Raw genomic sequence first — 12,855 nt, 5'->3', positions numbered from 1 at the left:
GAGACCACAAGTAGGCAGAGAGGCAGAGAAAGAGGGGGAAGCGGGCTCCCTGCTGAGCAGAGAGCCCAATGCAGGGCTCGATCCCAGACCCTGAGATCATGGCCTGAGCCAAAGGCAGAGGCTTCACCCACTGAGCCACCCAGGTGCCCCATTTTTTTAATGACACTGTATTTTAGAATCCAGATTCCAAGCTTCTTCTATTCATGTCAACTTTTCAAACAAAAAGACATATATGTTGGCTGTGCGGTTGTTTTTCTTTTCCCCCCAAATATCTCATATACTTCATGAGAAGCATAAAAATATGAGAAATATATATTTGCAAATTAAGAATGAAAGTGAACTCATATTTTATTCAAATCTCCAGCGAATTCTGGAAAAAACATCTTATTGATAGTGAGAGTCAGTACGTACAAATGCACTATAACCTTACTACTCAGTAGGGCAATATCCATTAGATTCTCAAGAATTGCCAATGCTCACAAACCTCTTTTTAAAGTTTTAATTAGGAAATGTCTCATGACTGATAAATGTATTCATTATTTCTTTAATGGTTGGTCAAAGTCTATAGGTCTCAAAGTCTCAGAGCTTTTCCTTTAAGAGGTAATGTCAGAAAAAATGAGATTGATATGCACCTGTAATCTAATAGCAGAGAATAAAACTTTGTTCTTAATTTTAAGATGTTTTGCAAGTCATACTCACTATTTAAAGTTCATGGGAACCTTCTAACATAATTCATTAGTGATATTGTACCATGTTTGTTTTATCACTGTAAAACTGGCTCTTTATGATTAGAAATTACAGATAGTTAATAACGCTGACATTCGAGGCACCTGGGTGGCTCAGTGGGTTAAAGCCTCTGCCTTCGGCTCAGGTCATGATCCCAAGGTCCTGGGATCGAGCACCACATCCGGCTCTCTGCTCAGCAGGGATCCTGCTTCCTCCCCTCTCTCTCTCTCTCTGCCTGCCTCTCTGCCTACTTGTGATCTCTATCTGTCAAACAAAATAAATAAAACCTTTAAAAAATAATGCTGACATTCATTGACATCCCAGAACAAAGGGTAAGCTTTTCCCCTAAGGTCAGGAACAAGACAAGGATGTACACTCTCACTACTTTGTTCTACATAGTACTGGAAGTTCTAGCCACAGCAATCACACAACAAAAAGAAATTATAAGGCCCTCACAGGCATGTGGTGGTTCAGTCGATTAAGCAGGGTCCTGGGATCAAACCCTACATCAGGCTCCCTGCTCAGCAAGGAGCCTGCCTCTCCTTCTCCCTCTGTCTCCCACTCCCGGCTTATGCTCTCACTCTCACTTTCCCTCAAATAAATAGAAAGACAAAATCTTTTAAAAAAGAAGAAAGAAAGAAAGAAGGAAGGAAGGAAGGAAAAACATCCAAATCAGCAAGGAAGAAGTGAAACTTTCACTATTTGCAGATGACATGATACTATATGTAGAAAATCCTGCAGACCACCAAAACTCAACCAGAATTGATAAATGAATTCAGTAAGGTGGCAGTATACAAGATGAACATACAGAAACCCACTGCATTTCTGTACATTAATAATGAAGCAGCAAAAAGAGAAATCATGAAAACAATTCCATTTACAATCGCACCAAAAATGGTAAAATACCTAGGAATAAATTTAACTAAAGATGCAAAAGACCTGTACTCTGAAAACTATAAACACTGATGAAAGAAATTCAAGATGACACAAGTGAATGGGAAGATAGTCCATGCTCATGGACTGAAGTAACAAATATTGTTAAAAAGTCTATACTACCCAAAACAATCCAAGATTTAATGCAATCCCTATCAAAATACTAACATCATGTTAGAACAAATAATCCTAAAATTTGTATGGAACCACAAAAGACTCTAAATAGATGAAGCATCCTTGAAAAAGAAAAACAAAACAGGAGGTATCACAATTCCAATCTTCAAGTTATATTACAAAACTGTAGTAAACAGAACAGTATGCAACTTGCATAAAAATAGACACAAAGATCAATACACTAGAAGGCCTAGAAATAATATAATTAATCAAACTTTTTATTTTTAGGGTTGAAGCAGCAGTGCTTCCCAACACTTACTTTTTTTTCAGAATTGGAAATTTTATCACCGTCAATTCTAGCTATCTCTTTAGAAATTGATAATTTAAAATTATTTATGGAGAACAAAAACACATTATATTTTTTAATTAATGTGTATAACAAACTTTGATATCAGCATATATTAATTATATAGTCAATTAATTGTTGACAGAAGAAGGAATAATATTCAGGGAAAAAGTCTCTTTAACAAATGGTGTTGGGAAAGGTGGGCAGCTAAATGCAACAGACTGGACCACTTTCTTATACCATATACAAAAATAAACTCAAAATCAATGAAATACCTAAAATGTGAGACCTAAAATTAAAAAATCCTGGAATAGAGCACAGACAGTAATTTCTCTGACATCGTCTGTAACATCTTTCTAGATAGGACTCCTGAGGCAAAGGAAAAAAAGCAAATACAAACTATTGGGACTACATCAAAAACAAAAAACAAAAAACAAAAAACTTCTGCACAGTGAAGAAAAAAATAAACAAAACTGAAAGGCAACCTACTGAATAGAAGAAGATATTTGCAAATGACATCTGGTAAGGAGTTACCAAAATATACACAGAACTTAAACTCAACACCCAAAACAAATAATCCCATTAAAAATGCACAGAAGACATGAACAGGCATTTCTTCAAAGAAGACATACAGATGGCCAACAGACACATGAAAAGATGCTCAATATTACTCGTCATCAGGGAAATACAAATCAAAACCACAATGAGATATTACCTCACACCTATCAGAATGGCTAAAATCAAAAGCTCAAGAAACAAGTGTTGACAAGGATATGGAGAATAAGGAACCCTTAGGTCCTGTTGATGGGAATGCAAACTGATGTGGCCAACTGTGGAAGACAGTATGGAAGTTTCTCAAAAAATTAAAAGTAGGACTACCATATGACCCAGTAATCATACTACTGGGTATTTACCCAAAGAATAAAAATAATAATAATAATTTGAAGGGATATATGCACCCCTATGTTTATTGCAGCATTATTTACAATAGCCAAATTATAAAACCAGTCTAAGTGGCCACTGATGGATGAATGTATAAAGAACATGCAGTAGATACACACACACATGCATACACACACACACACACACACACACACAATGGAATATTGCTCATATACGAAAAAGAATAAAATCTTGCTATCAGTAATGACATGGATGGACCTGGAGGGTATAATGTTAAGTGAAATAAGCCAGTCAGAGAGACAAAGACCATATGATTTCACTCATATGAGGAATTTAAAAAACAAAACAAATGAACAACAACAAAAAAAAAAAAAAGAGGGAAAAAAACCACACAAAAAAATCGACTCTTAACTATAGAGACCAAACAGCGGGTGTCCAAAGAAGAGGCAGGTGGGAGTATGCATGAAATAGGAGAAGGGATTAAGAGTTCACTTATCTTAATGAGCGCTGAGTAATATATGGAACTGCTAAATTGCTATATTGTATGCCTCAGACTAATACAACAGTGTATGTTAACTACATTGGAATAAAACTAAAAATAAAGTAAATACACGCACAACAAACTGGATCTTTATGATACACTAGACATTCCTAGAGAACTATACAATGGGGAGCTCACTGATATCCAAAAACAAACCATAATCTCTAGAAAATGATAATATCACACGAAGATTGGTGTCCTTTGGGAATGGATCAAATCCTGTAATCTGTTTTAAGTAGCCACCCTAGGATCAGTTAGAGTAGAGGCCTGGAACTAGAGTTCTGAAGTGGATTCTAAGTTGGTAGTCATATCTGGGGGGGATTGGAGGGTGTGGGTGGGTGGTGGTAGTGGTGGTGATAGTGAGAGTTCAAAATATTACAATGATGAATACTAAATCATATCCCGGGCATACTATCATACATTTCAAACCAACCAACTGGAGGAACTGTTGGATTCTAAAATCCATGGAGGGAGTATGGAGATGCTGGGGACGGAACTGAGCTGAAGAACTGGGTTTGATCCTTCACATGCTGGACAAGCAGTAAGGCACTACCCTTTCACAGTATGATAACATATTATCTTCAAACATGTCATTTGGAGAATCCGTTTTGCACAGAAAGACTCCTACCCCTTCCTCTTGACTACACTTCTGTTCATAATATCAGAAAATAGATCCTGGGATGCATGAGTGGCTCAGTCTATTAGGTGGCAGCCTTCAGCTCAAGTCATGATCCCAGGGTCCTGAGATCAGGTTCTCTGCTCAGTGGGAATCCTGCTTCTCCCTCTCCTTCTGTCTGCTGCTCCTTCTGCTCGAGCTCTCTCTCCCTCTCTCTCTCTTTGTGTCAAATAAATAAACAAAAATCTTAAAAAAAAAAAATAGATCCTATGTTGTATCCTGTCCAAAGTTATTTATTGTTCTCCAATTTTATGGCTCTTGTAAATACCCTCAGGTAAAGGAGGAGTCTGAGGTGTGGAAACATGCACCCACTCCAGATCTCAACCAAATAGAACCCATCACAAAAAAATATACATAAGGTCAATATAAAAAGTGTTTAAGAGCACAGGTTTTCTATTAGTTCCTGTGGCTTTTGTAACAAATTATTACAAACTTGGTGGCCTCAAATCTCCAGTTTAATTATGGGAGCTATTGAAAGTACAGGTTTTCTGTTTAGCTGCAGGCATTAATAACTTTCAAACTGAGGGAAAATGCTTTGAGTGTTTTTTTTTAAATATTTCAAAGATATGGAACAATATGAAAGATTGTTTTAACATGTCTTCTATTTGGATATATGTATCCCAGTAGAATTAATTTATATAGTTTAGAAACAAGTACTGCATTAACAGAATGCATCCAATAATAAATTAAATAGCAAGTTATCATATTTACATTTTTCCCTTTCTGCTGAAAATTACAATTCATACTACAATGAAAAATGAATCTTGGACAAGACAAGAAGATAAAAGTGAATTTGATCTTATAAAGAGCATCTATCTTGTTCTCTTAGATAGTGTAACAATTACAACTGGGAAGAATGGGTACTTTAAATTCCCTCACCACTTAGTCTAATTTGCCTCCTGTTGATAACACCTTTTACTTTTTACCACAGCATCCTACTTTATTTCCACTACAGCAGTTATCATTATCTTGTTCATATATGTGTTTGTTTATTATCTGCTTCTCACTATTTAGATACAAACTAAATATAAAGCTTTATCCTGTTTACTGTAGCATTCCCATCATCTACAATAGCACCTTGACTAGTGAAGGCATTTGCAGATTTTATTTACTAACTGGATAAATAAATAAATCAAATAATTAATTAAAAGAAACAGTAAAAAATTTACAAAAATTATGGCAAAAATTCCAGAGAATAAAAAACTTACAGATTGGAAAGGCTTTGTCTTTACAGAAGTCTATTTTAATTAAGTTGCTAATATATCTTCATTTCCTAGACATTTTCAGTACTTACTGAGATAGATGTAAGTATCTCAATGGGAAAATTTTCCTTTATCTTTTACTTAACTACTGTTTTAGCCTACAAGATTCTACAGACCATAGGATATACCACCTTTAGGAAGTTTTCCATAAATTTCTGAGAGGAAAAAAAAGTCAAAGAATGAATAGAGGTGGGCCTTTTTAGAAATGCTGTTGGTGTTTTTCTTTCTTTATAGAAAGGATCTAAGCTTACATAAAAGATATCCAAGATATTAATGTTTTATTTACAAACAGCAAAATCTTTATAGCCTTGTACTTCAAACTGTACAAATTTATCTAAGACTCAAAATTTCTACCAAGCTTACAAAATAATTTGTCAAGCCAGCATTACCTCCCAGTCTTCAGGGTGAAGGGTGGATATCCTAGCTAAATTAGTGAACACACATAGAATTTCATTTTTTTTACTGATTTCAAGAATGATAAGTTGTCATTTTCCAAATGCAACTTTTGTTTTGACATGTTAATCTTATAATGGCTATTGTTAATCTCCACCTTTCCTCCCGGTAAGAAAAAAAGATTAACAAAAAGATATGAAGCTGTCCTTGCATAGGAATATCAAAATGTTAAGTATATTTCAGGTGTGAAATCTACAAAGTGTTCTCATAACCTTCATTCTGCCAAAGCAACACTGTACAGATGTGCCTGGCAGTCAAGTAGCTATTAGAACTGATCCCTATTGCTGTGATGAAGTGCAAAGACCAACCAATGTCACTGATAAGATACTGCTATCAAAGTTAGGATTATTAGCTGGAACATTCAGTCACAGCACAGGAACTGACACTTTTTGAAACGAAACCAAGAACCTTCCATGTTACATTTCAGTCCTTCGTGAAAATTTCTAGATCAAAATCAGAGCAATCCAAATGTGCCTGCTTACAGAGAATGTGCAAGTCTATTGTCCTAAAATTGTCCATCTTCTAGCACCTGAAATCACATGACAGAGAAAAGTAGGCAGATGGCCACTGTCACTTCCAATTTAAGTTTCACTTTTAACTTAAATCTTAACTCTTGAAAATTGTAACTCTAATTAGCTCTCTAAAAAGTCAGGGTGGTCTTAGATTGTCTTAAACAGTAAACTATAAATGACAACAACAAAATCAGGGATATTTTTCATTTTAACACTTCATTTGTCACATGTGGGAAGTGTACCTTTTATCATTCAAGGTTTGATTTAAAATGAATCTGAATTGAATGAATAATCTCCTCATCCCACCAAGTCAGGAGAGACCGCCACTCATTACCACTCATGCTGTAATTAATTTCAGTCTGTATCTGCTTTTATTTTCTCTCCTTCCTCCCTGCTCCATTCTGCCCTCCACCACCAGATTGATTCTCCTAAAATATCTTTTCAGTCATGTTGTTCTTTGGCTCAGAAGCATTTCCTGCCTCTTAGCTGGTCAGAATTTCCTCCAAGCCCATTCACTTCACATTCTGGGTCTTTCATTTCATGACCTCTCACTTTCCACTGCTCCTCTGACCCTATTCCCTATGACCAAAACATCCTGTAACGATCTACATAATGTCCCTTTCATCCTCTTTCTGTAGTACTTGATTTTTTTTTTCTTTTTTCTATGGAATTCCTGGTGGCTGAAATATCCTCCCCCACTTTTCAACATTCTTCCTTTAAAATCTAGGCCAAATACCTTCTCCTATACACAAAGTTTTCCAGGAACACTCACATAAAGACATCTCTTCCTCCTTGTGGTGATCCATTACATGGACATTCTCCAATAACCGTGTATTTCTTTAGGTCTGATTTGAATTTAATTAAATTAAATGTTGCAAAGCATTTACATTTTGTGTTCATTTATATTCTCTCCAAAGGTAGATTATGAACTCTCTAAAGGCAGTAGCCACTTTCTAACATTCCTTTTCTCTCCTAAGATAGCTAGCACAGTGTTTTTCAGCTAATAAACATATAATTAATGTTCTCTAAATCAAGGATTTTTAAAATATTTGAGAAGTGAACAGATTGTGTATGTGACTAAACAGGCCGAGAATCATTACTGAACATGTCTAAAGGTGACTGAGTAGTAGTCAAATATTTGGTTTGCTTGATTATTAAAAATATTGTCTATTTATACCAAAGCTATATTATTGTGTTACTTAATTGGTTGTTCCTAAGCCATGAAATTTATAAAATACACTGTTTTAAAAAAGTATAGGCATATGTAGGCAATTTGCAAATATAGTCTTGCATATAAATATTTATAAGTAAAACTAGATATAAACAAGTTTCTCTGTGAATACAGATATTTCAAGGGCAACTCCAGAGAAGTCAGTTTAAATGATTTACAAATTAAGAAACAATATGCAAGAAATGCAATGACAATGGGGACATTGATATTTTTAATGTACTCTGAATGACATGACCAATAGCCTAGTAAGAATCAAATATTACACAAGTCTCTAATGTCCTGTTAAATCTTATGTTCTGCCATATAGCACTATAAACATATAATTGTAAATCTACATTTTCCATGAAGGTGAATAAGTAGCTTAATTTAATTCCCGTAATGTTTAAAATGTGGTGGGCAATTCGAAGTTCAATTTTATCATGGAGGTTTTAATATTCTGGTATGTGAAAAACAGATAGAAATAATGTTACTGAGAAAATTAAATCAACAACTATTTTTAAAATCAACAGTAAGTTTTTAGGTTCCGGTTGAAGTGAGTTTGACATATGTTGGATTTATCCTTTTACAGCGCCGAATTCCAGGGCAGTTTGGTGTTAATACTACATATTGTCACTTACCATCTTTCAGGATGGTTTCTCTCTCTGTGCCATCTATCTTCTGCCGGCCAATTAGGAAACTGGTGGTGTCAGCAAAGTAGATATAATTGGTTTCTGCGTGGAAATCTAAAGCACGAGGGTTTACCAGATTCTCTATGGGGATCATGTATTCATCAGCTATCTTGGTATTCAAGTCCATTCCTCTAACAATTCCTGGGCGTCCTTTCCCATAAAAGAGGAACAACTCATTCTTTGGTCCTGCAGAAGAAAGATTACAAACACAAACAACTGAGGCTGTCTAATCTTCTTTACACTGCAGAATGCCACTGTTTAATTAACTGGCACAATTAGCGTTTTTTAAATTCAATACCAAAAATTAAACTCTAAAATATGCCAAATGTATCTTGATGCAAGAAGTCCAGCTAATTGCATTACTTTAATTAAAACAGAAATTACTTCCGTGAATGGGTTATATTTAGTTAATTATTCTTTTGTCTATAACTGTCTGTATAGCAAAAACATGACAGATCATTGGATAACTGGTAATAGTAAAATGGACATTTATTAAAACATCCAGCACATTTAATTTTACAATTCATTACAATCCATCTAACACATTCTGTAGATACTAACTGTAGCATTCATTATGTCTGACAATGCTAAAAACTTCAGAGTATTTAAAGCACCCTGCCTCAGAGTTTGAGTCTAAGGCTGTCAAAAGCAAACAAATAGAATCCCACAGTATCACAAACGTGCAGGAGAATATATTACATATGTCTAAACAAGTGATTTATTTATTTTTTTAAGAAATGAAACAAAATGCCAGTTATAGCTTCACTTTTTTCTTTACATCTTAATTAGAATGTAAGAGGTTGATGTTGTCTGCCAGTAACTCTGATGTACAACACAGCCCTTATCAAAAATGAAACAAAACAAACAAAACAAAAACAAAAACTCCAAACAAAAAACTATTTATCAGGTTAATAAGCTAAAATCAATTGTAGTTTTTTCTAGTGAATTGACTCCTTCAGACTTTCATGTGGAAAAACACACTGTGCTCTTTAATTTCTAGAGCAATTGACTCAGTTTAGTTTATACAATTTGAAGAAAATACTTTTTTTTTAAAGATTTTATTTATTTATTTGACACAGAGAGAGAGAGATCACAAGTAGGCAGAGAGAGTGGGGGGAAGCAGGTTCCTTGCTGAGCAGAAAGCCCAATGTGGGGCTTGATCCCAGGACCCTGAGATCATGACCAGAGCCAAAGGCAGAGGCTTTAACCCACTGAGCCACCCAGGCGTCCCATGAAGAAAATACTTTATATAAAAGGGAAAACATACTGAGTTTTAGTAAAAATGAGGATAGAAATGACTCAATTATAATTGGGTAACAGTACCATAAGTGAGATTCTTAGCAAAGCAAGATAATTAAACTATAAAAAATTTGGAGAAAAAAGAGGAAAAAGATGAGCAATTACTTATAAACTCAATACCCTCAATACAAACAATACTGTCCGTTTAAATATTTTCTTTCTCTCACTTTCTTTTAAAATTTATGTTACTGAATATTAAATGTATATAAGCTGATATTTATTATATTTTAGTATATTTTTAAAAAGCAAATTTCATGCATCTGGCAGAGATCTTAAAAATATTTCCAGAATACTGAAAGGTATGCATGTGCCCTAAACCAATTCTCCACTCTTTATTTTCTTATTCCCCTTTCATCCCAAAGACATCCAATATCCTGATTATTTTATCATGTATTTTGTCAAGTTTTAGTACAAATAGTACATGTATTTCCCAACAGTACATTGTTTGATTTTGCATGTTTGAATTGCATGTGTGAATTCTTCTGTGAATTAATTTTGTTCTTATTATACCTGTAATATTACCCATGGTTGTTATAGTCATTGTTCACATATTTCCACTGTTATATTGTATTCCTTCATGTGACTATTTCAAACTTAATTAATTTAGTTATTTTTCTAATGCACAATTAATTATGTAGAAGAAGAAGCACAATTCTATATTCTGCTTTTATTATCAAATCTTAGCATCAAAATTATGTTCTACGTTGACCTATTACTTTAAGGCTTACATTCATTCTTTCAGTACAGTCAGCATATGATAATTTGTCAAACTGTTCCCAATTGGTTTTATCTTTTCATTATTATAATAATACTGAGATAAGCATGTTTTTCTCCAACCTAGCATTTTATACATTTTCTTAGATGATCTCTAAGTATACATTTCTAGAAATGGAATTACTGATGAAGAATATTAACATCCTTCTTCCTCATTGCCCTCATAGCCTTTCAGTGTCCACCTACTTTCAAGAGTATTTTTTTTAAATAATATCACATATTATTTAAAAGTAGTGATTTATTTGAAAATTAACATTTATACCAACTTTATATGCATAAATATTTTTGTTTTTTAAAAACAGAAATCTTAAAGAAAATTAAAAATAGTATAAAAAATAAAAATAGGAATCTTAGGGATGCCTGGGTGGCTCACATTGTTAAGCATCTGCCTTCAGCTCAGGTCATGACCTCAGGGTCCTGAGATCTAGTCCCTGTTGGCTCTCTGTTCAATGGGGAGTCTGCTTCTTCCTCTCCCCTCCGCTCATGTTCTCTCTCTCTCTGTTTCTCAAATGAATAAATAAAAATCTTAAAAGAAAAAGGAATCTGGGGCGCCTGGGTGGCTCAGTGGGTTGAAGCCTCTGCCTTCGGCTCAGGTCATGATCTCAGGGTCCTGGGATCGAGCCCCACGTCGGGCTCTCTGCTCAGAAGGGAGCCTGCTTCCTCCTTTCTCTCTGCCTTCCTCTGTGCCTACTTGTGATCTCTGCCAAATAAATAAATAAAATCTTTAAAAAAAAAGGAATCTTAAAAAAACAAAAATAAAAATAGGAATCCTATATACACTTCAGTATCTCATTTAAAAAAATAATATCTAATTGTCATTAAAGTCTTCAAAACATTATTTCCTTTTTTTCAAATGATTTTATTTATTTCATTTGACATAGAGAGAGCAGGAGTAAAGGAGCAGGAGAGGCAGACTCCCTGCTAAACAGGGAGCTCAATTTGGGGCTCAATCCCAGGACCCTGAGATCACACCTGAGTTGAAGACAGACACTTAACCAACTGAGTAACCCAGTTGCACCCCAAAACATTATTTTCAATGACAACATTGAAATTATTAAGAGGCATTAAGAGGCAACGATATAGTCAGCTGCTTACCTATTGTCAGATATTTAGATTGTTTCTGGGTTTTTATTATTACAAATACATTTACAATGAATTTGTTCAGTCAAAAGGATAATTTCTTTAAGGATACTTAAAACTTAGTTTTATGTTTTTTTTAAATATTTTATCAAATATCTTTTCAGCAGTGATATCAATTTCCAATTCTATTAACAATGTATAAGAATTCTAGTTTCGCCATACTCAATCTGTTAATGATTTTTTTTCTTTTAAAGATTTTATTTATTTATTTGTCAGAGAGGAAGATCACACAAGCAGGGGGAGCAGCAGGCAGAGGGAGAAGCAGGCCTCCCACTGAGCAAGGAGCCAGATGATGCGGGACGCAGTCACAGGATCCTGGGACCATGACCTGAGCAGAAAGCAGATGCTTAATGGACTGAGCCACCCAGGGGTCCAGCTAACATTTCTTTTTAATTGACATTTTCATTGGTAATTGATAAATCTAATATTTCATTGGTTTAATGTATATATGTGTGCCCTTTGTTTTTCATATTTTTTAAGAATTTATTTATTTATTTATCTATTTGTTTGTTTGTTTAGTGCAAATAGTGGAGGGTGGATGCAGGGTCGGAATCTCAAGAAGACTCCCCACTGAGTGCAGAGAGCCATCCAGGACTTAATCTCACAACCCTGAGATCATGACCTGAGCCAAAACCAATAGTCTGATGCATGACCTACTAAACCACCCAGATGCCTGTGTTTTAAATAAGAAAAAAACAATTTTCCCATTGTTTACTTAAGACAGTTATTTTAGTTATTCAACACCTACTTTATAGTTTCTTCTAGTGTGTTTTCTTGTATGATAGACAACTGAAACTAAAAATTACGGTTCACAGATACTCATAGAGCAAGGGGCCTGGTGTTAAGTACTTAAAATAAGATCTATTAACTCATGCTTATAATATGGAAACGAAGGTGCCTTTTGTTACTTCTATTGGTTTTTATCTGGAGGAGAAATTGAATTTTTCCACATTAGTGTTCTTCCTTTGAGTTTTATCAAGCACAAGGAAGAGGGTGTTGTTTTGTTCTGTTTACCAGTGGGAAACTATCAGTTGTGGTATATTTCTAGAGCTAATAGTCATGGTGCAAGTAGTGGAAATTCCTGGGTATCAGTTAAAATGGTGTGTTTTTGAAGTGACTATTGGCATTTGTGGTTTCCTGATGTCCTGGCTTCTGAATGTGGCAGGTCTTCAGTTTTAAGCCAGGGTAGTTCAATGCTGTTTTTTTTTTTTTTTAATTTTTTATATTTTATAAACATATATTTTTATCCCCAGGGGTACAGGTCTGTGAATCACCAG

The 12,855-nt window shown here is 34.6% G+C and overlaps 1 protein-coding gene across 4 annotated transcripts in view; it reads right to left on the bottom strand.

Moving 5' to 3' along the window:
* The window catches only part of LRP1B (LDL receptor related protein 1B), a 1,969,831-nt gene that overhangs the window by 815,756 nt on the left and 1,141,220 nt on the right, over positions 1-12,855 (bottom strand). For all 4 annotated transcript variants that reach the window (XM_032356230.1, XM_032356231.1, XM_032356232.1 and 1 more), the window contains one exon: positions 8,315-8,551. In XM_032356230.1, coding sequence (XP_032212121.1) covers positions 8,315-8,551 — 237 coding nt within the window. The remainder of the gene's footprint in view (positions 1-8,314; positions 8,552-12,855) is intronic.

The sequence above is a fragment of the Mustela erminea genome, chromosome 8 (genome assembly GCF_009829155.1).
Source record: "Mustela erminea isolate mMusErm1 chromosome 8, mMusErm1.Pri, whole genome shotgun sequence".
NCBI lineage: Eukaryota > Metazoa > Chordata > Mammalia > Carnivora > Mustelidae > Mustela > Mustela erminea.
The sequence above is the reverse complement of the archived record's forward strand: the minus strand, read 5'-3'. Positions and strand labels throughout refer to the sequence as shown.